The sequence below is a fragment of the Gracilinanus agilis genome, chromosome 3 (assembly GCF_016433145.1).
Source record: "Gracilinanus agilis isolate LMUSP501 chromosome 3, AgileGrace, whole genome shotgun sequence".
Classification (NCBI taxonomy): domain Eukaryota; kingdom Metazoa; phylum Chordata; class Mammalia; order Didelphimorphia; family Didelphidae; genus Gracilinanus; species Gracilinanus agilis.
Genome location: NC_058132.1, coordinates 650535735 through 650559505, shown reverse-complemented (window position 1 = coordinate 650559505; position 23771 = coordinate 650535735). Strand labels below are relative to the sequence as shown.

Sequence of the window (23771 nt, the reverse complement as noted above, 5' to 3'; positions counted from 1 at the left end):
CTTGGCATTTTGGACTTTGATGGGCATCCACAGAAACAGAGAAGATGGAAATTCAAGCAGGCTTATAGAGGAAAGGACAAGGATTGTATTTTTAGGACCAATTGTATTAGAGGGGCTGGTAATAGTAAAACAATAGTAAAAAACCCACAACTACAACAACATCCACTGACATTTATACAGTGTTTTAGGGTTGACAAGGTTGTTTTACATTTTCTTCTTTGGACATCAAGTTGGCATGTGCTGTAAGCATTGGGAGTATATATTGGATGCTCAGGGCAAAGAGAGGAGCTCTACTGAGCACCCTTTGGATCCTCTTCTCATTTTACCTTCTTTCCATTTTATGTTCTCTTACACATTTAGGACTTTTGACCTGGTAATATGTCAATGTATATGGTTTCTCTCCTTCATTTTGTGTCACAACTATTTGTACACAAATCTCAACCCACCTACCTCCTGCCAGGAGTCATACTGTGACTTGTACAGTGGAGGGACTGGCCCTTGGTTGAATGAATCATCTGAATCATTGCTAGAGATTCTCCTTTAGCCACTTCAGATACTTGTTCACTACCCTAAGACTTGCTTTAAGATTCATTACTGAACTGCTATATAACAGGATTGCATGGAACCCATCTTCCACATGTTCATGGACTACCTGGACTCCTGCAGCCCTAAGGCGGGAGATGTACAGGAGTCCATCATCTCTTAAGACATCATACTGGCAGGTGAGGATATGGGTCAAAGGTAAACCCTTTAACATAGAATCTTCAGCTAATAGGGGGGATGCTCTGACATCTAGAAATCCTGGATACTTTTTTGCAAGGTCAGAAGGTCCATGAATTGAGTTCCTATACACATGTCCTTTTATAAACCTCTCAGGAAGCAGGGTACTCCAGTTAAGAAACTTGAAGAGATGGCTGGAATCCACAGGTGTATGTTGGTTGGCAACCATGGCTTCTTCTAATACCTTATCTGAGGTGAAATATCTGCTCCAAAAGAGAATCATTTGGTGCTTTGTCAGGAATGGCAAATGGGCATTTTCTCGATATGATGGCAAGTCCATATCAAGGGCCTGAAGAGCAGGATAAATTAAAGATTGAATCTTGACTTTGATCGTGACTTCTGGGTCATCCAGCAGCTGAAAAAGATCCATAATATAGTGCTCAATTAGAATTAATAACTTATTAGACCCGTATTTGGGGACCCTGCTACCTCTGATTAATCATCTGCCCACCTTTGACTTGTGTGTTCAAAGAGGTAAGAGAAATTTGTTATTTAAAAAAAAGTCTTTTTTTTATAATAAACGTCTCTGATAAAGGTCTAATTTATCAAATTTATAAAGAACTAAGTCAAATTTATAAGAATATTAGCCATTCCCCAATTGACATGGTTAAAGAATATAAACAAGCAATATTCAGATGAAGAAATCAAAGCCATCAATAATCATATGAAAAAATGTTCTAAGTCAGTTTTGATTAGAGAAATGCAAATTTAAAAAATGGCGGATATACCACCTCACATCTATCAGATTGGCCAAGATAGCAGTAAAGGAAAGTGGTAAATTTTTGAGGGGATGTGACAAAGTTGGGACATAAATGCATTGTTGATGGAGTTGTGAATGGATCCAACCATTCTGGAGGGCAATTTGGAACTATATCCAAAGGGCTATAAAACTGTATATATACCCTTTGATCCAGGAATACCACTACTGAGTATATATCCCAAAGAGATAATAAAAAAGGGGAAAGGACCTACTTGTACAAAAATATTTACTGCAGCTCTTTTTGTGGTAGAGACTTGGAAATTAAGGGGATGTCCATCAATTGGGGAATGGCAGGACAAATTGTGATACATGTTGGTAATGGAATACTATTGTGCAATAAGAAATGGTAAGCAAAATGATTTCAGAAAAGCTAGAAAGATCTGTAAGAACTGATGATGAAATAAGCAGAACTGGAAGAACACTGTACACAATTAACAGTAATATTGGATGATGGTTATTTGTGAAAACTTGTCTACTCTCAACAATGCAGTGAACTGAGACAATCCTGAAAGACTTATGACAGGGAATGCCAACCACTTCTAGAGAAAGAATTGTTGGAGTCATCTTTTGTACCAGTATATCTGGTTTTATTGGGGGGAGGGGGTTGTTATGTATGAATATGCTCTCACAACAATGACCAATATGGAAGTGTGTGTTTGCATGACAATACGAATTTTTAATAAATAAATAAAAACAAAGAGATAAGGGACCATTGAGTAGCAGATAAATGGGTGACTATTTGAAGTGCAATCTCACTATTCCGTTCCCTACCACAACATTTATTTGTGCTAAGACAAAGCTCAATAGCTTAGAGGATGGGACACATATATACATATCTTCTGCAACTGTTACTGCTTCTTCTCAGCTGAAGACAGATTTCCCATGGGGTTTGGTGACCCTTGGGCACTCCTATGTTACCCCACCAGTGTCAATGCATAATCATTTTAGTGGCCAGGTAGACAAGCTCATGGCTAGGAATCTGGGCACTTGGTGAAATAGATGGAGGAAGAGATCTAAGCCTAATTCAGTAGCCACTTCATCTGCATCACAGATTTTTCTTTTGGAATGACAGCAAAAAATAGATTCTACTAGGAATATCTCTGCCAAGAACGAGAAATTGGCTCACAATATAGTTCAAGCCATCTCTTGAACTTCTAAAGCTATCACCTTCTTCCAAGAAGAGATTAATTCCTTAGCAAAGACAGTCATACAAAACCAATTAACTCTTGATATGCTTTCAGTCACTTTGGTGGGACATTTGTGCTCTTATAACTCAATCTTTTGTCCTTACATAAATGGATCAGGTGAAATTGTTAGAAATGTCCAAGAGCTTCCAAGGTTTGAATAACACTCAGTAAATTGCTTTAGAGACTTATGTCACAACTAATGGTGCAAGGTGGAACTTCTCATGGCTACAGGGAACAGGTTTGTTGGCAACTAAAGCTAAATGGACCTTTTTAAACCCTGGGACTTTATGTCCTTTTCAGAATTTAGATTCTGTTGTCATATTAAAGTTTATGCCAAACTTTCACCAGGAAAAAGAATTACGTATGCTCATACCAAGGATCATGACCATAATAAGAAGACATAAGATTTCACTTTCAAGTTATCACTCTGAATTTTTTCATGCACATTTTGACTATTACATCATTTAATGGGGTTTGAGATACAATTTTCTTTTTTCTCTTTCTCATTTAAATTTGATTTAAAAAAAAACTTGAGTTTATGGAATTATGACTGATACTCAAAATTGAAGGATCAGTTTACAATATCTAACAGTCCTAACAACATTGTATATCCCAAGGCTGAGACTATTGAAATCTACCATTGGTTATTAAATATTATGGAATTTTAACTGATGTTTGAGTCTGATTCCAGGAAAAGAGACCACTAAAAAGCCACTGACCAGTGCTGATGGGCACATGATGACTGATGTCAATAACCCCTATGGGGGGGCAGGTGAATGCCAGTGCCCAAGTAGGGGAGCTAACTCAGGGGATTCAGAGAAGCAGCTATTCAGTGAGTTCTGAAGTTGACCTTCTTTGTTTCAGCCTATAAGATATGAGACCAAAATATATCCCTATTTGGCTCTAACTCTGACTTGCTATTCCTATGATTAGAGTATAAATCAGACTAGGGGACCACATTCCCTTTTTTTGTCAGTCTTCTGTCCTCTTTTTTTTTTGGTTGTGTAACTTTCTTTAGTCATAGCAGATGGTGGATAATTGCAATATTGCTGCATTTGGCCTACATGCTTATAGGATATAAACTACCTTCTTGATACTTTTATTATGTATCAGGATCTTTTTATGATTTTAATTTATACTTATATTTTTTATTTTTCTCTCTCCTCTTGTTTTTAGGAGAAGTGATCTATATATTCCTTAATACCTTCTTAGATCAATAACCTAGTAGCCTAACCATATATCCTTTACCAAGTCAACTGCTGATGTGTTACATTCAGGTTATGTTAGGATTAGATCCTGGGCAGTATCTTATCCTCCTGAGGGAGGACTGTAAAGTTATTCTAAACGTACATAGACTAAGATCTTTTTAAAGCAATTTTTGGAAAAGGTATCTCCAACAACCTGGACCAGGAAAGCAGATCTAGAAAAGATGCTGCAAGGACCATCATGATTCCAAATGGACTAAAAAATATGACAGCAATAGGGGAGTCAAACACTCTGAGTGAACCTTTGGACATAATAGACTGAACTGTGGGGGGCTGGACCCTCCATCAGCTTTTTATTCTTGTCACATGCTGTTATTTTATCCTGATTGTAAAACCCTTGTGTCAAAAGGAGAACAATCCCTAATCACTATTTGTCGATGCACCTATCAATCTTTTTTAATATATTAAGAAACACCCAAATTGTAGTTATACTCTCCATGAAATCTACGATATCTTTTGTGCCCTCATGCACCCTGGTGAGACAATCCTGAAATGTATAGACATCATATATGGAATGATTCACTGGGGAGACTAGCACTTGGGTATCTGAATTCCCTTTAAATTACAGTTGAAGGGCCCCCTCGTTCAGACCTTCCATCATCTGTAAAGCATCTCCTGCTCCACCCTTCAGCATTTTCTTTCTCTTGAAACTATCTTGTATTGTTTTTTGTGTATGTCTCTTGTTTTCCTAGCTCCTATTCAGATTACTTTCTACCTCCTCTATGTAGGTCTTTTGCGCTCTCTCTGTGTGTATTTATCTCCTTCTCCCAGTATTCATCTGGCTGAGTTTAAGAAGGTCCCTCAAGAAAAATGTGCTGGGCCAACACACACTGATTCCTTGCAACAAGAGTAGCATTGGATTCACATCTAAGGCAAAGTAGGGCTGTCATGGAAAAACCTAAAGTGAGATGAGTTCCCATAAAAATTCAGGGAGCATTATTCCAAAGATAGGCAAAGAACTCTGATATAGGAAAATGTATGGATTATATAAGTGGAATCCAATGACAAAAGGGAGGGAGCCTGGCTCCATCTCTCAACATTTAGAGAACCAGTGCCCTGCAGTCATTCAAGCTCATGAAATATTTATTTGCATTCATTTAATAAAAGAGTAAACAGGACCATCATGTTAAACTGGCTCAACAAAATTACACAAGTAGTAAACATCAGAGAAAGAGTTTGAACCAAGGTCCTATGACTCCATAGAGTAGAATAACTTATCTTTACAATCTCTCTCATGCCAGGGGCCAACACTGGGTTTCCCCTCATCTTGTTGCAGTTTCTGGCTCCTCCTTATTTTTCTATATAGTAAAAATATTGCTTTTCCCTAGAATGTCCATTACTCAAGGTACTATTTTGTTTCCATTATTCTCTGTCATGCCTATTTGTCAACCATTTCTCCTTAATGATGGCTCCCTTCCACCTTCTTAAAACGTCTTCCTTTCCAGCCTCTTTTTTGGATAATCTTCCTCCTCATCTTATGTAGGGACTCCTCCTCATTTTTAGTAAGGTATGCAGCAACATTTCCATGATTTTTCCAACATAGTTAAGTGGGAAATCAGCTTTCATTTTAATACATTTATATGAGGACCTTTGGGGAAAGGCAAATATAACACAACCCTAGGAGGTCAATGAATTGGTTCCATTAGGTTTCATACTTTATCAAACTGAAGAGCTAGGGTTTGAATTTTTAAGTATAATGATAGTCCCCCCCCTGCCATTTTTGAATTCTTTTTATCATGAAGCTAATTGTATCATTGAACCATTATGCTGCATGAATAGAGTAGTCTAGAACCAATACATTACAAGGCATTATCATAATATTTTAATTTTTTTAATTTAATTTTAAATTTTAATTAAAAAAATTTTTAAAGATGCACATCTAGCAGGAAGAAGCAAGGAATGCATTTTAAAAATAATGAATTCATTCTACCTGATCACTCCTTTTACATTCTCAAAGGAAAATAATACTTACAATTTCATTTTTTAATAATTGATGGTATGAACATGACATTGAAATGAACATTCAGTAAGAAGAAACATCTTCAGTGATTCCCAAAGTGGGTGCCACCGCCCCCTGGTGGTGCAGCAATCCAGGGAAGCGGTGATGGCCACAGGTGCATTTATCTTTCTTATTAATTGCTATTAAAATTTTTTTAATTAATTTCCAGGGGGCTAAGGAATATTTTTTCTGGAAAGGGGGCGGGAGACCAAAAAAGTTTGGGAACCACTGAAATCTTTGTCCTGATACCTTCTGGTTCACAGCTGCAGCTAAATTCCCTCCAGCACTGTCTCCTGCAACACAGATGCGGGCAGGATCCACACCATACTCAGCAAGGACTTTCTTCCTCAAGAACCACCTTAAAGCATCATATACATCTTCAAACTGAGTTGGGAAGTGATACTGGGGTGACAATCTGTAGCTTTGGGGGAGAAAAACAAAATAGTCATTGAATAATGATGAGTTCAAGATAAATACTAAAGTCATATGCTCCGACTCATGTTGTTGACTGTTTTTGCAATTTTTGTTGATGTCCCCATGAGAGAGTACTGCTGTCTTCTCCTTCTTCCTTTCTGACTGTTGTGTTAGTGCCACACTGAGTCCATGTCAAATGCTTAATAAAATAATGCTTGATGGCTCATCTATTGAGGAATTATTTGTTTATAAAATAAGTTCAAATAATTCTCCTGACATAGCCTTATTAAAAACTTCTGAAAGTCAGCAGAGTCCAGTGAATAGTCAGAAGACCTGATTTCGTGTCCTACCTTTAACACATACTGGCCGACACCTTGAGTTATTTTGGTAAAGAAAATTCCCTGCCTACAATTACAAGCTCTGGGTGAAAAAATTTTGAATTGCACTTTTTAAAATTTGCAAAGAAGTCCTATGAACCACCTTTACACCAAATAATGTTGCTCACATAAAAATATGTTGTTGTTTTTTAATCATTGAATTTATATTACAGAAAGTAAGTAAATTTGATTATGCATCTCCACACATGAAGCTATTGGAGTATTTGGCCAGGATTTATCCAAAAAAAAATGAAGAAGAGTTGATTTAAAATTAAAAGTTTGCCTTTCTCATTTTTTGAGTAATTTCATTTGCTTGTATCATCAAAGGAGTTCCTCAAAACTTTTTCATTTTATAATCCTTTTAGACATTGGCGTCAGAGTCATTTCAAATCTCAGCAGATTTCAGATTTCCACTTCCTAATCTAGCAATCACCTCTTGGACAGTGGAGAGAAAAGTGTTCCCATCTAGCCTGACTTTCTCATTTTACCCTTGAGGAAACTGAGTCTCATAAAATGGAAATGACTCATCTCTACCTTGAGGGTTCACGGAGACCATTTCAAAACTATGGAGAACTCATATGTATATCAGGTCAAGTTGGATGAAAGGGTTTTGTTTAATTCAGAGAATTAACCCCGTCTTCCTTGAAGTACAGCAGAAGCTCCAAGAATATCCAGCAGGGCCGATACTTATTCCCCCTACACTCTCAGACACCAGATATTGAGATAATTGAATTGATGTTGTTCAGTTGTTTCACTCCTGTTCAACTCTTGATGTTATCCCTATTTAGGATTCTGTAGGCAGAGACACTGGGCTGGTTTGTCATTTCCTCCTCCAGCTTATTTTACAGATGAGGAAACTGAGGCAAACACAGCTAAGCGACTTGCCTAGGATGACAGAGTTAATAAGTTTCTGGGATCACATTTGAACTTGGGTCTTCCTGACATCAGGCCAGACCCTCTATCCACTACACTATCTAGATGCTCCCAAATTGAATTAGATTAATAAGAAACAATAGCCACTTGATGGATCTGGGCCCTTTAGTCTGATCTCTTCTCCACTGGAACATTGGAGAATCGATTTGACCCTGCCTGGCATCCCTCTCTGCAGCCATTATGTAACTTGCCCAAGGTGACTCACAAGGGTCTTCTTGATTCCACAGCTGGCCCTCCTTCCACATACCATGATGCCTTAGAAGCATCTGAGAGGTTTTAAAAACAAAAACACAACCATGGAAGGTGATGAACTTTTTCTCCTAACACATCAAGGTTAAAACCAAAATCATTCTTACTTAGATGATATGACCACAGCATCAAGATTCTCCACCATTTGTCTTCCCAGGTCATCATAAGGGGCCCAAGCTAAAATACAAGAAATTAGATTAACCTGATTAGAAGACAAGTAAAAAGACATCTACCACTCTCACAGAAATGCAATGATTATTTCTCAATAGGCAGAGGTCATTTCAGAGTGAATTTCAAGGCCTAACAGCATTGATCTACCCAAAGTAAAAAAATGCAATACAGGTAACCCTTCTATATTGTGATATAGAAAGCCATTGTGGTTTTTTGATATAGTATGGGTCCGTAAAAGAAATTATATGGGAATTATTTGGGAGGAATTTTGTTGAAACCACAGACAACATGAGAAGGCCTGCAGATGATACAGAAAAAGGTGAGAAACTCAGAATTGCATACATAGCCCCAAACTTATAATAAGGCATTGTAAACAACCCATCAAAGAAAAAGAAGAAAACTCAGACATTTTCTCTGATATGAGCCAAGACCAAAAATTTATTTGGATTTTCCAGATTGTGGGGTTACCACACCCCTTCACCCCCACAGCATAGAAGAGATAACTATATACAACTTCAATGGACCAGGCTCTCCCTAAATGTGTACAACTAGAAGGTCCTTTCAAAGGAAAGGGTCCAAAGGTCCCTTCCACAGAAAGCACCTGGCTGCCAGAAATTTTCAAGGGGCAGAGTTGATGAAGGAGGATTTTTGAACTTTGAACAAGATTTCAAAGAGCAAAAGGAAGGGACAAGGTGCAAGATGAAAATGGTCAGCATTCAGTGATGCTGGAGAAGAGATTAGGACACACTATTTTCTCTTCACAAGCAAATAATATTCATTTGTTTCCCAGGAGAGCTTATGGTGTGGTACCACAATGGAACATAACCAAAAGAGATTCTGATTCAGGAAGAGGCAGGGTTAATTTTAGTTTTTAGCTAAAAAAGAAAAAAGGGGAAAAACTTCTGAATGAGAGCCCGATGGGAAAAAAAGTAGCATCATTGTGTTTCTCCTTTTAGAGAGAATGATATATGACTCTAGAACTTCAGGGGTTGGTATAGAAAATGACTTTGAAGAAAATAGAATCCTGGAAGGAGAATCAGATAGATGCCAGCAGACATCTAGGGCAAAGCATACCTGAAAAGAATCCTCAGTAAACATAGGAAAAATGTGGTTCTCCAACCTCCTATTGAAAACTCAAAAGAAGGAACAAGCTGCCTTTCCAGTCCAGGTAGCACCTTCCATTTTTAGACTGTGTTAGTTGAAAGGAAATTTCTTCCTGACATTAGGTCCCAATTTTTCTCTTTGCTCCTTCCACCCATTGCTCCTAGCTCTGCCCTTTGGGGCTGAATTGAATAAGGTTTGCCCTATGGTCACAAGAGCCCTTCACATATTTGAAGTTAGATGTCACACACATGTACCCCTCTGAGTTTTCCTTTATCTGAAGAGAGAATCAGATCTTCTTTTTCTAGGAACAACATTCTAACTGCACTATCCATCAATAATTCTACTAGCTGTTTGGGATACTTCTATCATTTTCTTGCTATAGATATTCCCTTCAATATTGCTGCTTGCCACTCATCCAAGCAAGTTCAGTCTGGGCTACTCTTCCCTATGTTATTCCATAAATTCATCATGAGGGGATCTTTCCAACATGCTAGAGGCCTCTGTGCTACCTTTGACCATCTTGAAGATATCAGTAAAAGAACATTTGGGCTCTCCACTATGCTTTGTCCTTGCCACATGACCAAGCCCTTTTCTATTATTCCCCATTTCTTCTATGGCATCCTTTACTCTAGGGCAGTGGTTCCCAAACTTTTTTGGCCTACCGCTCCCTTTCCAGAAAAAAATATTACTTAGCGCCCCCTGGAAATGATGAAACTATTTATTGAACTCAGAATAGAACATTATACAAAAAAAATGTGGCCAATACTCTTACCCCTGGATCATGGCAGCACCCACCAGGGGGCGGTAGCGCCCACTTTGGGAATCACTGCTCTAGGACCTCTCTACAATTCCTTATTTATTCTTTATTGCAGCCAGCTCGTCTCTATTATGTGCCTTGCTGAGTGATAGTCACACTATATTGGCTTATATTCACTATGTATATTTCTGAGTGATATTCCTGTTGAATCCTTCGGAGAACTTAATTTCCATGACTCATACAACCCATGAAATAAAATCCCAGAAGACACAATGGCCTGACAAAGCCCCAGCAGCTTGTAGTCTCAATGAAACAAGGCATTCCTATGGTTGTGTTGGTTTTCTGGAAGTTAGCTATATAAGGATGCTTTGCATATCCATGAGGAAATATAATATTCAAATCAAGTCAGAAAGCAGAGCCAAATAGAGAATCATGGCAGAGTAGAAAGAGAAATGATCATAGAGTCAGAAAGACCTGAGCTCAGTTCTGGGTCTACCATATACTGGCTAAGTAAGCTATTTAACCCCTCAGCACTGCCCGGGAAATTTTAAGACTTTAAATTCACAGAACAGAGCAGGTTCCAGTCTCTATTGCTAGAGAGGCTTTCATCATTGGGGCTCTCCATATCAATAAAATCTTAGATCTTGTTTACTGACCCAAATATAAATGCCTGTCCCCTGTTATTTCTGCAAGAGCATTATCACATTAAAAAATAAAATAAAAGGGAGAGAGGGAAAGAACAAGAAACATGTAACTATGGGGAAAATATTCAAAATAAAAATTAAAAAATTTTTAATTTAATTTAAAAATAAATAAATAAAAATAAAGCCTTGCCTTCTATCTTAGAATCCATACTGAGTATCAGTTCCAAGGCAGAACAGACAGGGCAGGCAGTTGGAGCTAGGTAACTTGCCCAAGGACACATAGGAAGTATCTGATGTGTAATTTGAATCTGATACCCTAAAAACTACAATCCCCAGCACAACTACTATTCCCAGCACCCTACTCACTTCCTGTTATTATGTGATGACATGTATAAATTGGGTGGAGTTCCATGTCTAGGTCTCTTTTCCTTCCTGTGGATGGCTTTGGAGGAGTGGGCATTTTGAACAGGTAGAAAAACTTAGTCACATGGTTCTATTTTTGTCAGATAATAAACTTTATAAATATAATACTTCAAGAATTGGACATTAATTTAACTCTTACACTGAGGAGTTGAAATTGGAGCACAGAATTTCTCATCTCCAGGTCTGGCTCTTTAGCCACTGAGCCATCTAGTTGTCCCAAAAGTCAGATTTCTATAATGCTTTAGAGTTTATTGTTGTTCTATAAGCTATTTCAACCATTTCCAACTCTTTGTGACCCTATTTTGGGGGTTTTCTAGGCAAGGATACTGGAATGGTTTGCCATTTCCATCTCCAGCTCATTAACAGATGAGGAACTGAGGCAACCAGGGTTAAGTGACTTGCCCAGAGTCACACAGCCAGTAAGAGTCTGAGACTGAATTTGAACTCATGAAGATGAATCTTCTCAATCCCAGTGCTCTCTCATTTGCCCAACCTAAATGCCCTTCCTATACAGTTTACATCTTGCTTTACTCCTATAAGGTATATAAGGTATATAATGCAGTTATTATTGTCCCTCTTTTACAGAGAGAAAACTCTGACTTGGAAGGGTTAAATATCTTCCTTGTGTTGAGATAGCTTCTAATATCTGAACTGTGGTTTGAACCCAGGTCTCCCAAATACAAGTATAGGGTTCTCCCTTAGGATCTTAGACTTGGATTTTGGAGGAGTGTCACAGGTCCTGGATTCCAATCCTCCCATTGTGCACATAAGAAAAGCAAGATCTAAAGAAGCAATGATTTATGATGGAACATTATGCCTTCATTCAAATAATTAAATTGCTACAATGAGACGTAGGGCTATATTGCCTCCCAGAGGGCACAGCCAAAAGCAATAAATGGAAGTCTCCAAGAGGCTAATTTAGGGTCAGAGTCAGAGGAGGAAAACAGCATAGTAATGAGAGCTGTCCCCTTTGGAATGGGATGCTGAGGGATAATGGATTCATCCTCCTTAGAGGCCTTTGGAAAAAGCCTAGACAGCAGAGGTGAGAAGTTTTAAAGAGCATATTCATTTCATGGAGAGTTTCAGTTAGATGACGCCATAGGTCCCTCCCAAATTGCAGATTAAAAATCAAAGACAGGGGCCAGATCTGAAAGGATTCCTCAGGCTGAGGCTAAAGCCCTAGGATGATTCACTGTGAGACCTCATGAGACTCTGCAAAATTTAAAAGTAGTTTGGAAAACACCCAAGAAGCCTGAATTGAATGCTGGTCATAGGCATCCAGGTGGAGAAGTGGAGCCGGGAAGGCAGGAGGAATGCAGGAGCAGGAGCAGGATGGGGAATAGAAATCTGGGGGTCATCTTCGAGCCAGACCATTGGGACCTCTCTCCATAGTCTATACATTGGTTGGCTGCCCAGCTTGTTGATCTTGGGTGTCTTCCTAACTACTAGTAACTACTCTTTGAAATGTTACAAGTTATACAGTTTCTTGTTCTCTCTTTTCTTGTTGGCAAAATTCCTTCTGAAATATTGTAGTCACAGCCAGGTTAGGACAGGGGCCAGATTTTTGAACTAAGGCTTTGGCCAGGGGTGCCGAGATACTCTAGAAACACACTTGTCTGCTTAATGATGGCAAGATTACAGGATCCTTCAGGACCAACCCTCTGACTTCAAAATTGTTCATTTGCATAGGGTCTAAAGAGAAGGGAATATGTTTTGAGGAAGATTAGTTAGTTAATTAAGTATTAAGGTTGACCTAGCAGGAAGCCTGGAGCATTCTAGGATAGAATGAAGGAGAAGGAAGTGTGTGTGCCCTGAGAGAGAGACTCCATTAGTGGTGGGCAAACTGTTGCCAGTCCAGGGAGATCTCAGACCCTGCTTCCTGATTTCCTTGAGATCCTGAGTGGAGGTGGATTTCCAGCAAGAGGAGAAGACCTACAGAGCAGAACCAAGCAGAGGAGGAGTTTGAGATCTGGTGGACAGTTTCTCAAGCACACTCTTTCTTCTTGGGAGCTTGGACCACCTAGGATTTTGGTATCTTGTGAGCATCTTTGGAAAACTGTGAGAACCCTCAAAGCTACCCCTCTGATCCATAGCTATGCTGTTCAAGGCTGGCTGGTACCAGGCTTGAATCAGCTCCCACAGACTGCACTGCTTCTTGGGCCCTGCCTATTAGATCACTAAGATTAGTGTAGAAATAAGTCCTCTTGCCCTGTGGTTTTGCCCTTTAGATTTTAAGTATAGAAATCCCTTTCCCACCTTTTAGTTGTACATAATTAAAACCTGTTAACACCTTTTACCTTGCCTGTTGGATTCAAAGCCTCTGGCCCAGGGGTGACAGTTGATCAACAGCCATTTTGTCAGTTAACAGCAGCATAGGTGATCTCTGGTCTCCCTAATCCGGTCTGGTCTCTCCTAAACCCCAGTGTGTGTGCCCACAATCATTTAGATTTATTATAATATCCCTGGTGCCCTCCATTACCTATATTTTCTACAGTTGGCACTACCAGATAGGTGGGTAGAGAGACAGACAGGAAGTCTACTGTTGGGCAGTTAGAATCAAACAGGAAGTAAGAGGGGCTTGGGCATTCCAAGAGGGAGCTCAGCCATTGGACGAGAGCTGAAAGTTCTCAACCAGTGGTGAGCTGCTCAGAGCTTCTCAGCCCCGACCCCAGGTCATTCATAAAATCTCTGTGGGTAGGAAAAATACTATTGAGCTTGAGTGGCCCCAGAGAAAGGGATTCTCTTCATTTTTTTTGTTTTTTTTGTTTTGTTTTGTTTTGTTCTCTGTTGTTGTGTTTAATTGTACTTGTATTTAATTGTGTTCTTAATTGTTATTAGTCAGGAATTGTGGCTAATAATACAACTGATTTTGTGTATGGCTGGTTGGTTTGGGCGGTGATGGGAACGATGTTGTTTGAAGACTGGATAGATTACGTTTTTTTGGTTCTATGGAAAGGTGTCTGGGCTCTTCCTTACCTGTGGTTTAAAATTATACTCAGGTATTTTAGAGGAATAATTGACATTGAGTTTGCACAACCGATTTTAACTATTAACATACTAGATTTATTATCTCATATGCCAGTTCTGATCCTTACTGGTTATTTTGTATATAAGTTAAGGTGGATGTTATTTCATATTTTGTATTGTGTTAAGATAATTGTGACCTGGTGTTTGAGGGATTCTGAAACTAAGAAGATGTTATAAAGTTGTTGCAGATAAAGCTAGATAACTTGGAATTACATATGCAAAATGGTACTCTTTCTGGTCAATCTTTTGGTACTCCTCATACTGACAACATGGCTGAATTTGCAAACATGGGTATTTCTGGCAAAAGCATAACATCAAAGGCTGAGTTGGAACAGCAGGCTCAGAGTAAGGGTGAAAACCCTATATACCTCTTTCCTCTTCGCGATCTTCCAATCGTACGTGACGATGGCATATTCCATGTAAAACAACACACTAGATTTAGGTCTGAGGACGTGGAAAATTTGAAACGAAAGATCCCAAATTTCCACGATGATTCTGGGAAATTTGTGAAGATCTTTAAGGCATTTGTGAAACAACATGACCCAGACTTTGAGGATTGTTGGTATGTTTTGGGGGAGATCTTGTCACACCACGATAGGGCCAAATTTGTAGAAGAAACCAGGAACACAGAGGGAATGACACCATGGCCAGTAGCCTGGGAGGAACTGGACCTCAATTAATTTCCCATATATCGTATGTTAAAGCAAGCACGAAAGTCCCTTATAAAAATAATGGAGAAAAACGCACGTCATCCAAATTCCTGGGGTAAATTTGAGAAAATAAGGCAGACAGCATTAGAGACCCCAGCAACATTTCTGGACAGGATTATAGAGGCAGCTGAAATGTATTTACATATGAACATACTGGAAGATACCACCGTAGACCATGTGAAAAGAATTTTTGTTAGAAATTCTGTTCCCCAGGTAAAGAAGTTCTTCATGGATAATTACCCTGATTGGGAACTGTTGAGCCTAGATGAGTTGAAGCAAAAAGCCACATATGTGTTTGCACAGGAGAAAGACAGGGGAAGTGATGATAAGGATACCATCATTGAAAGTCTTAGAAAGCAATTAAGGGAGGCAAATTCTCAAGCTAATGAAAAGGAGATAAATGAAATTAAGGCAGTGGCAGCATTAAGGGCATCAGAAAAGAGGAATAATAATAATAATTATAAGACCAGTAGTAACGGAAACACAAGGAATCAGAGGCAACAATCTTGTTATGTCTGTGGTTGTATTGGGCACTTTGCGAGCGATTGTAGGTACAGAAAGAGGTCATATGGGCAGAGATACAACAATAATAACAATGGATTTAATCTATATGATAATAATTATGGATACAGGGGAAATAACTGGAATAATGGTTTTAATCATGGAAATGGACAGCAAAATGTGTTCCAATGCCAGAATGCTCCAGGCTTCCTGCTAGGTCAACCTTAATACTTAATTAACTAACTAATCTTCCTCACAACAAATACCATGTACAAATACTGCTTATGTGGTCTTAGCACTAGAGAACAAAAAGAATTAGAATCACAAGTTCCTAGGTCTGCAGCTAGAAGGGTCCTCAAAGACAAATTAAGTTCAAACTTTCTTTTTACAGATGAGGAAAATGAAGGAAAACTCTCAAGGACACACAGGAGGTGAAGGGCAGATCAGAATCTAAACTCAGGTCTTCTGACTCCAAATCTTTCCTTCCAGCCCCATCAAGGTCAAGGATCTAATGGGCAATGGGACATTTTGGAAAAGGGATAATAAGCCTTAAGTGAGGAAGACCTAGTTCCACTTAATATCTCAAGAGCCCCCCGGCCACTTCTCCTGGTGACTGATATTTCCATTTCTATTACAGGAATTTTCTTCTGTGAGTAATGAATTCACAGGTCCAGCCAAACCAATTATCTCAGACAGAATCTTAAAGCAGAAGGATTGTTCTAATACCTACAATGTGCCAGACACTATGCAAATCCCTTTATAAAAATGACCCTCACAACAATCCTGGAAATAGTTGTTTATCATCCCCATTTTACTACTGAGGAAACTGAGGCAAATAGAGGTTAAGTGACATGCCCAGGATCACACATCTAGGAAGTATTTGATGTGCTATTGAGACTTTCTGACTCCAGGCCCAGTGCTCCATCCACAGAGCCAACAGATACCTCTAAACCTCCAAAGACCATCCAACTGTATTCTCATTGTGTATTCACCAAAGAAACAATCCTGGTGACTTGGTATCCTCAGTGTAGATGCTACTGTCATCCGTAAATGACCAACACTGGTTATCTTAACCTTGGTAAATGAATCAAATGGCATTTTGACTCAACTCCACTGAAGCCCAGAAAGCCTGGAGTGGCTAGCTGGGCTTTGCCTACTCCACATCTTCCCTCTCATCCTTTCTTGTCCCCTCCTCTCTCCTTTCCTCCCTTTCCTTACCTGTCCTGCCCTCTCCTCCCCTCTCCTCCAGTGCTCTCATCTCCTCCCCAGTTTTGTCTTTCTCTGTTGTCTCATTTCCTCTATTGTCTGCTCTGTGCTTTTATCACCTCCTAACTACAAAACACTCTGACTGATGTCAAAGGCTACTAAGATGCATTGGCCACCCCAAGACTCATTCCTAAGAAAAGTACTTACCGGCACTTCCTATGGCCCAGCCACCACCATGAATATAAAACACAGCCCTCCTCAGTGTAGACGACTTCTGCTTTGGCACAAAGACCCGGACTGGAATGTTATTGAACAGGGTATCTGTCACTGTGACATTTTCATCTGAGGTTGGTGGTACTTCCAGGACATCCAACAACAGAAAAGGCCTAAATCCCAGCATTTCCAAAAGTGGTGCCTAATATCCAAGAAACACAATAAAAAAGTACTATCGTGAATTCCCGGTACATGCAAAAGTCTGCATCCTTTATGTCCACTGAGGCACCAATGTTCCCCAAAAGGGTCACCAAAGATAGGTCACATTACAAAAGATTTGTGTCTTCAAAAGTACTTTAGAAGTATCATCTCATCCGGCCCTCATAATGATTCTGGGTGATCAGTGGTATTATGACTCACCATTTAATAGACAAGGAAACTGAGACTCATTGAGTTTCTGTGACTTACCTGGAGGTGTAAGATTTAAATTACTATCCAACACTCCAAATATTAATTTTATAAAGTTTACTAATAATCACTTGAAGTGGAAGGAATAAAAAAGAAATAGAAGTACAAAAACCCAATTATCTAACAAAAGTAAACCCACATGAGTAAGTTCTCCTGGCTCTCAAAAAGCCCTCCCAGAGCTACCTAGGATCACAAGAAGAGAGAGTGAGAGGCGGAGCTACACAAAATTTATATCCTGCCTACATCAGCAAGTAAGGTGAGGAGAGTGGGGTGCTGGGAATTATAGTTCTGGGGTTCAGATTCCAATTACACAGAGGGCACACGGCCATTCATTCTCAGAGGTGGGATGGGAGCCTACATCTTCCTCATGCCCTGTTGTCATAACAATCCAAACCAGTAAGATTTTAGCTGGACTGCTGAATCTGCCTTACAGCCCCAAGGAGGTTACAGCTAATTCAGCCAAAATACTTCTCAAAATAGAATAAAAAGCAGGCATGATGATGCCAGGGCTGCTCAAGATCCAGGCTACACGAATTAACTAAGTGCATTAAATTCTTGACCAGAACCAAAAAGGAAGGAAACCCAGCTGGGTCCTCTGATACCTTCTGCTTTGTGATTACCTCCCATCTATCTCCTTGGCGAGCATCTCTTCTATATCTAGGGGCTTACCTCTAGTCCCCAACACTGGAATGGAGGAAACCATGAGGTCAGGGACCATTTTGGCCTATCCTTGCATCCCCAGCACTTAACACAAAACCTGGCACATAGTAGGTATGATTATCCGATGTTAGACTTCTAGAAGTGCCATAACTGAAGTTATATTTATCTTGTAGTTTCTAGGACTACCATGGTCACTGGGGTTGTTAGTTTTAGTTCTTCACCTCAGCTTAATGTTGGCCCCCAAACCTAAATTAACTCTAGTATTTGTACTTCATACACATACACACATACACAAACATGCACACACATATAAGCACAACATACATGTGTCATATCATATGACAGAATTCATGCTGAGTGTCAGAAACTCCTTATGACCTCAGTGGAGTTTCCATGACAAGAATTCATCTCCCATACATCCGTTTCCCCCTTTTTCCAGCCATTTAAGCCACTTCACCCTAAAAGTCAGGTCTAACCATGCTTAAGGACCATTTCCTCATTTAACAGAAAGTAACTAGAGAATAATGAAATCAGAAAACCACTGTCTTTGACTTGCATTTGGGTTCTGTATATTAGTCCTCTTACTGAGTCCAACTTGATGGCAAAGCTTCCAATTCAATTCAAGCAAAATTATTAAGTCTATGCAAGACCCTATCTGTGATTTCAAGGGACTACATTCCACCAGGGGATACGATAGGTATTGTTGGTGTTGGTGTTGTTATTCTTGTTCACTCACTTTGGTGGTTTAATGACTTCATCAAATCATTTGGGGTCTTCTTGGCAAAGACACTGGAGCAATTTGTCATTCCTTTTCCATTTCATGTTTACAGATAAGAAAACTGAGGCAAAAAGAGTCAAGTAAGAGTGGATATAAGGATAGGTAAATGCAAAAGAATTTGAATCCGGAGAACAATAAGATTGTGAAGGGATTGTGAAAAGAGATCTGAGAAAGTTTTAAGGAGGAAGTGACTTATGAGCTGAACTTTACAAAGGTAAGAATTTCAAAAGGAAATTAGTGGGGGCAGCTGGGTAGCTCAGTAGATTGAGAGCCAGGCCTAGAGACAAGAGGTCCTAGGTTCAAATCTTACCTCAGACACTTCCCAGCTGTGTGACCTTGGGCAAGTCACTTGACCCCCATTGCCTACCCTTACCACTCTTCTGCCTTGGAGCCAATACACAGGATTGGCTCCAAGATAGAAAGTAAGGGTTAAAAAAAAAAAAAAGGAAATTAGAGGCAATTTCCTTTGAGCATAAGGGATGGTGTCTGCAAATGAAGTGTTCTAGACGGAATGTCAGGTTTGAGGAATATCTAAAAGCAATCCAGTTTGACTGGAATCAAAAGTGCCCAAAGGAAAGTCATGGGAAATGATGCTGAAAGAGCCAATGAAGTCAGAATGTGGAGGACCTTGAAAAACTCACTTATATGTTATCTTAGATAAACAAGAAGCCAAAGAAAATTCTTGAGCAGAGGGATGACATGATTAGACCTGTGCCTTGGGAAGATTATTTCAAAGGTTATTTCAACATCTATGATGAAGGAAGAAAGAAGGTAATCAAACTAGGACTCCCATCCAATCATCTGAAGATGAAGATGGCCCAAGCTCGTAAGTGGAGAAAGGAAGGACTAATGCTTAGTTGTTGTTCAGATGTAATCAGCAAGGTGTGGCCATTGATTAGACCCAGACAAGAGAGAGAAGGAAGAGCTTAATAGTGATGGCAAACCTTTTAGAGATGGAGTGAAAGGAGGGGTCCTACACCAAAGCTGAATGTGAGTTAGATAAATACTCTTACCAGCAAAGCCAAGACCCCTTTAAGTCCAGAATTCTCTACCTCTGCCCTTGGGGGTTGAAACCAATCTAATTGGAAGTTGGTACAGTTTCCAGAAAGGAGGTTGAGACTTCCTGAAATGAAACTAGCTTGATAAGGCTGGGCCAATTAAGGTTATAATTCAGATCTGACTGCTGATGATAAATGCCTGAATATAAGGTAAAGCAATGGCTTCAAAGATCATTTAAGCTTAAAGTTAAAATGGATTTAAACTCTGATACAGATAGTTGCTCAGCCCAGGGCTGCCAAGCCCTGGGTCAGATGCTGATGATTTAATAGTTGAACTAATCTCTAGTTTATAATAAAAGTTGTTGAGCTATTGAATTTGGCTAGCAATGGTAGTTGTTCCTGCCTACCTAACAAATCTACCAAAACCACCCAGACTTCCCAGGGGCCCAAATTACACCCTTCTCCTCCCTAACCCTCGAGTTGAGAGCCAGAAGTGAAGTTTGGGCTTGGAGACCCCTTTTTTATACCCTCACCTCAACTGTCACCCTGGCACCCGGCCTGGGTCCTCTGCCAGGTTCTGTGTTCTAAAGTGGCAACTGCCAGCTTATACCTCCCAGAAATATGGCTTCAGATTTCTGCACATAACAGTAGATAGAAAGCATTGTGAAAAATATGGAATGTATAATTTTGGATATATTCAATTTAAAAGGTTTTGTTTCCAGATAAAACTAGTGTAGTCAAGATTAGAAGGAAAACAATAAGATGGGGAGGAAATTTTATAGATAATTTCTTAGAAAAAGGTCTCATACCTAGAATATAGAGAACTTTGTCAAATATATAAGAACATGTGCCATTCCCCAATTGATGAATGGACAAAAGATATGAATAAACAGTTTTTAGATGAAAAAATTAAAGCTATATGAGTGTATGAAAAAATGTTCTAAATCATTATTGATTATAGAAATATAAATCAAAACATTTCTGAGATAATTTCTTATACCTATCAGGTCAGCTAAAATGATAGAAAGGCAAAATAACAAATATGGGAAGGGATATGGAAAAATTAAGACACTAATACCTTGTTGGTGGAACCCGATCCAACCATTTTGGTGAGCAACCTGGAATAATACTAAAAGAATTATAAAACTATGTCTATCTTCTGACCCAGTAAGAACAATATTAGTTTTATTACCTAAGGTCATCAAGGAAGAAGGCAAAAAAATTACTTGTTCTAAAATATTTATAGAGACTCTTTTTATGGAGGCAAAGAACTGGAAACTGAAGGAATAGCCATCAATTGAGGAATGGCTAGACAAGTTGTGGCGTATGATAGTAACGAAATGTTATTTTGCCATGAGAAATGAAAACCAAATGATTACAAAAAAAAAAAAACCCGAGGAATGATATGGATTGATGAAAAGTGATGTAAGCAGAACCAGCAGAATATTTTACACAGCAACAACAATATGTTTTATGTTTATTTGTGAATGACTTTATTATCAACAAGGCAAGGATTCAGGACAAACTCTAATGTATTCATGATAAAAAAGCATATCTTGCCATAGAAGGGACAAATAGTGTTCCAATGCACATTGAAAAATACCATTTCTCACTTTATTTTCTCCATGGATTTTTTCTAGTCTAAGCTACATGTGTCTTATTTCCTAATGTAACAAACAAGGAAATATGTATTATATGAAAATATATGTACAACCTATATCATATTACCTGTCTTCTTAGTGAAGGTGGGAGTGGGATGGAGAAAGAAAAAAAATAAGACATTTATTTTTGGACATAGCTAATGGGAGAATTTCTTCCTCTTGGATATGTATATTATAATTTATTACATATTTATTTTTTAAATCTATGTATTAGATTATGTTAATATTATATTGTATAATATATGATGCATTTATTACATGACATGTAATGTCATATATAATATATAACATGTTATACATAAAATAAATGGTACCAAAAAAGAAAAGCAAGAAGTACATAATAAATACTTTTAATTTCATGTGTGTCCATTTCTATTCTATTACAACATATGAAAATTTTTTATTTATTTGGTATAGTTTAGTACAGTGATGGGCAAACTACAGCCCATGGGCCATACTGTGGGGGGGGGGGCTGAAATGTTCTATCCAGCTGCAAGACATTATTCCTAATCTGACAAATACAATGAATAGGATACAATACAATGAAACTTCGAAAAGTTGCCTTAGAAACAGACTGACAGATGAGCATTTCCTTTCCTTTGGTCCCCCCTTTAAAAAAGTTTGCCCATCACTAGTTTAGTATTTTATTTGAAAAAAAAAAAGGTCATCCATACTCAGTTTCTTTCTTTCCTCTCCCCTCTCTCTTCTAACCATTCTACGAATTGGCTTCTACCTTCTTGATTCAAATGGAATGGTTCTTTCCATGTGTTATAATATGGTATAGAGATCCCAGAGAAACTGATGATATAGATGGAGGAGGGATTGTACGCCCAGGCCTAAACTGGTTGGAGTTGGTGAGGGAGGAAGCACATTCTCCTCTCACAGGCCTTATGCAGTTGTTGTTGGCATAATCTATGCCTCTCCTCCCTGACAGGCTTGGCTGAATAAGCTTGTCAGCTACTCTTTCTAACAGTTTGCCCAGGCAGGGAACCCTTGAGAGGTTATGTGGATAATTAACCTCACTAGATCCCAACCTGAGGTTGGATTAGTTGTTGATGAGGGCTATTGATTAGCTATTGGATAATGGTATAATCTGACTGCATATTGATCTCCCCTTCCCAAGGGCTTTGGTATAATCACCACTCCGGAAAGGTACTTGATGGTAAACACTGTATATGAATCTATTGATGGGGTTAGGAAACAAGGGACTAGGACTGAGGATTTAGGAACCATATTGCTAATTATTAGGCTAGTAATCTAGGTTGTTGATCAAGGTCTGGAGATTGCTAGGCTTAGTAGAAACTGGAGGTTCTTCACCCTCTTTCTAACTCTGACCTGACTTGGCCACAGCCAAGCCATAGATTAGGGAAGGCTATTTGATGATGTTGATTGACGATATCAGTAAACTCTCTCAACTTTATCAACAAGGATGTTGATTGCTCTCTAGCTCTCTCAGTAGGATAGCAGGTCACAGGTTTCAGGCCTACCCTTTCGTCCTTCACCTCCCAACTTCCCCAGTCCCTGCTCCAATCTGAGCCAGCATGTCTTGTCACTTGAGGGTATTTATAGGGCTGGGCCAACTGCTTCTTGCCCTTGGCTCATGGCACCTGGGGAGGGAGGGAGGGAGGGAGGGAGGAAGGGAGAGAAGGAGGAAGGAAGAAAGGAAGGAAGGAAGGAAGGAAAATATATAAACTAATAGGCAGGCAGGCAGGCAGATAGACAGATAAATAGTTAGACAGATAGATGGACAGAGAAAGCATTAATCTGATGCTTCCTGTGTATTGGGCCCTGTGCTCATCACCAGGAATACAACTAAAAGCAATCAAGAGAATTCCTGCCCTCAAGGAGCTTACCATTCTAATGAGGAACAAACAAAAAACGGAGATATGGTAACTGGAGAAAAACTAGGCTAGAAAGTGGAGGGAAGGTATGTTTGGCAGCATGGTAGGAGCTGGCAGCCAAGAAGAGAGGCAGAGGCTTCATTCTGGGCAAGATAAGAAAAGGGTGCCTAATTATTTAGCTCCTCCCCCCTGCCTACCTCCACTCACCATGTCTAATAGGAATCTTCACTGAGATCACTCTGAAATATTTTCCTTTTAAAAAACAAAAAAGACTTCCACATTGGAGGACCCAGAAACCCAGGCCCCCAGAAAGGTCCCATCTTCCTCCCTGGCAGCATCTCACTTTACCCCCCCCCCCCCACAGCCAAGCAAGCTCTCCCTCACCAGATGTGTTTGGATCCTGAGGAAAGCGCAGGTCAACATCAGTTTCCATGAGGGCTCGATATTGTCTGGGAGCGGAGTATACAGACAATAGGCCAGGAGGACACCAGCAAGGAGGAGCCACAGAGATTTGCTTCCCATGGTGCTGCCAGTGCCCGGCTGCTGCTGCTCTCTGAGACTTCTGCCACGAGGCAGCCCTGGCTCTTAGCTTGTCCCCGCCCAGGAGGAGGCTGAGCTGAGTTCTTCTAAGGCAGAGTCTAAGGC

General features: G+C 39.5%; 1 protein-coding gene across 1 annotated transcript; it reads right to left on the bottom strand.

Moving 5' to 3' along the window:
- Window positions 1-526: 526 nt before the first annotated feature.
- On the bottom strand, window positions 527-23648 carry LOC123240255 (arylacetamide deacetylase-like). The gene is made up of 5 exons (XM_044667682.1): window positions 23511-23648; window positions 16715-16922; window positions 8072-8141; window positions 6241-6412; window positions 527-1135 (listed from the first exon to the last, which is right to left on the bottom strand). Exons 1-5 carry the CDS (start codon window positions 23646-23648, stop codon window positions 527-529), a joined length of 1197 nt encoding a protein of 398 aa, XP_044523617.1.
- Between the last annotated feature and the right edge of the window lie 123 nt (window positions 23649-23771).

Bases quoted from the DNA above. Each gene is read 5' to 3' on its own strand.
- LOC123240255 (XM_044667682.1), bottom strand. From the start codon at position 23,648: ATGGGAAGCAAATCTCTGTGGCTCCTCCTTGCTGGTGTCCTCCTGGCC. The intron at 16,923-23,510 runs GTGAGGGAGAGC...CTTGGATATTAG, and splicing joins TCAGGATCCAAACACATCTG to GCACCACTTTTGGAAATGCT. The intron at 6,413-8,071 runs GTAAGAATGATT...TCTCCCCCAAAG, and splicing joins GCTGTGGTCATATCATCTAA to CTACAGATTGTCACCCCAGT.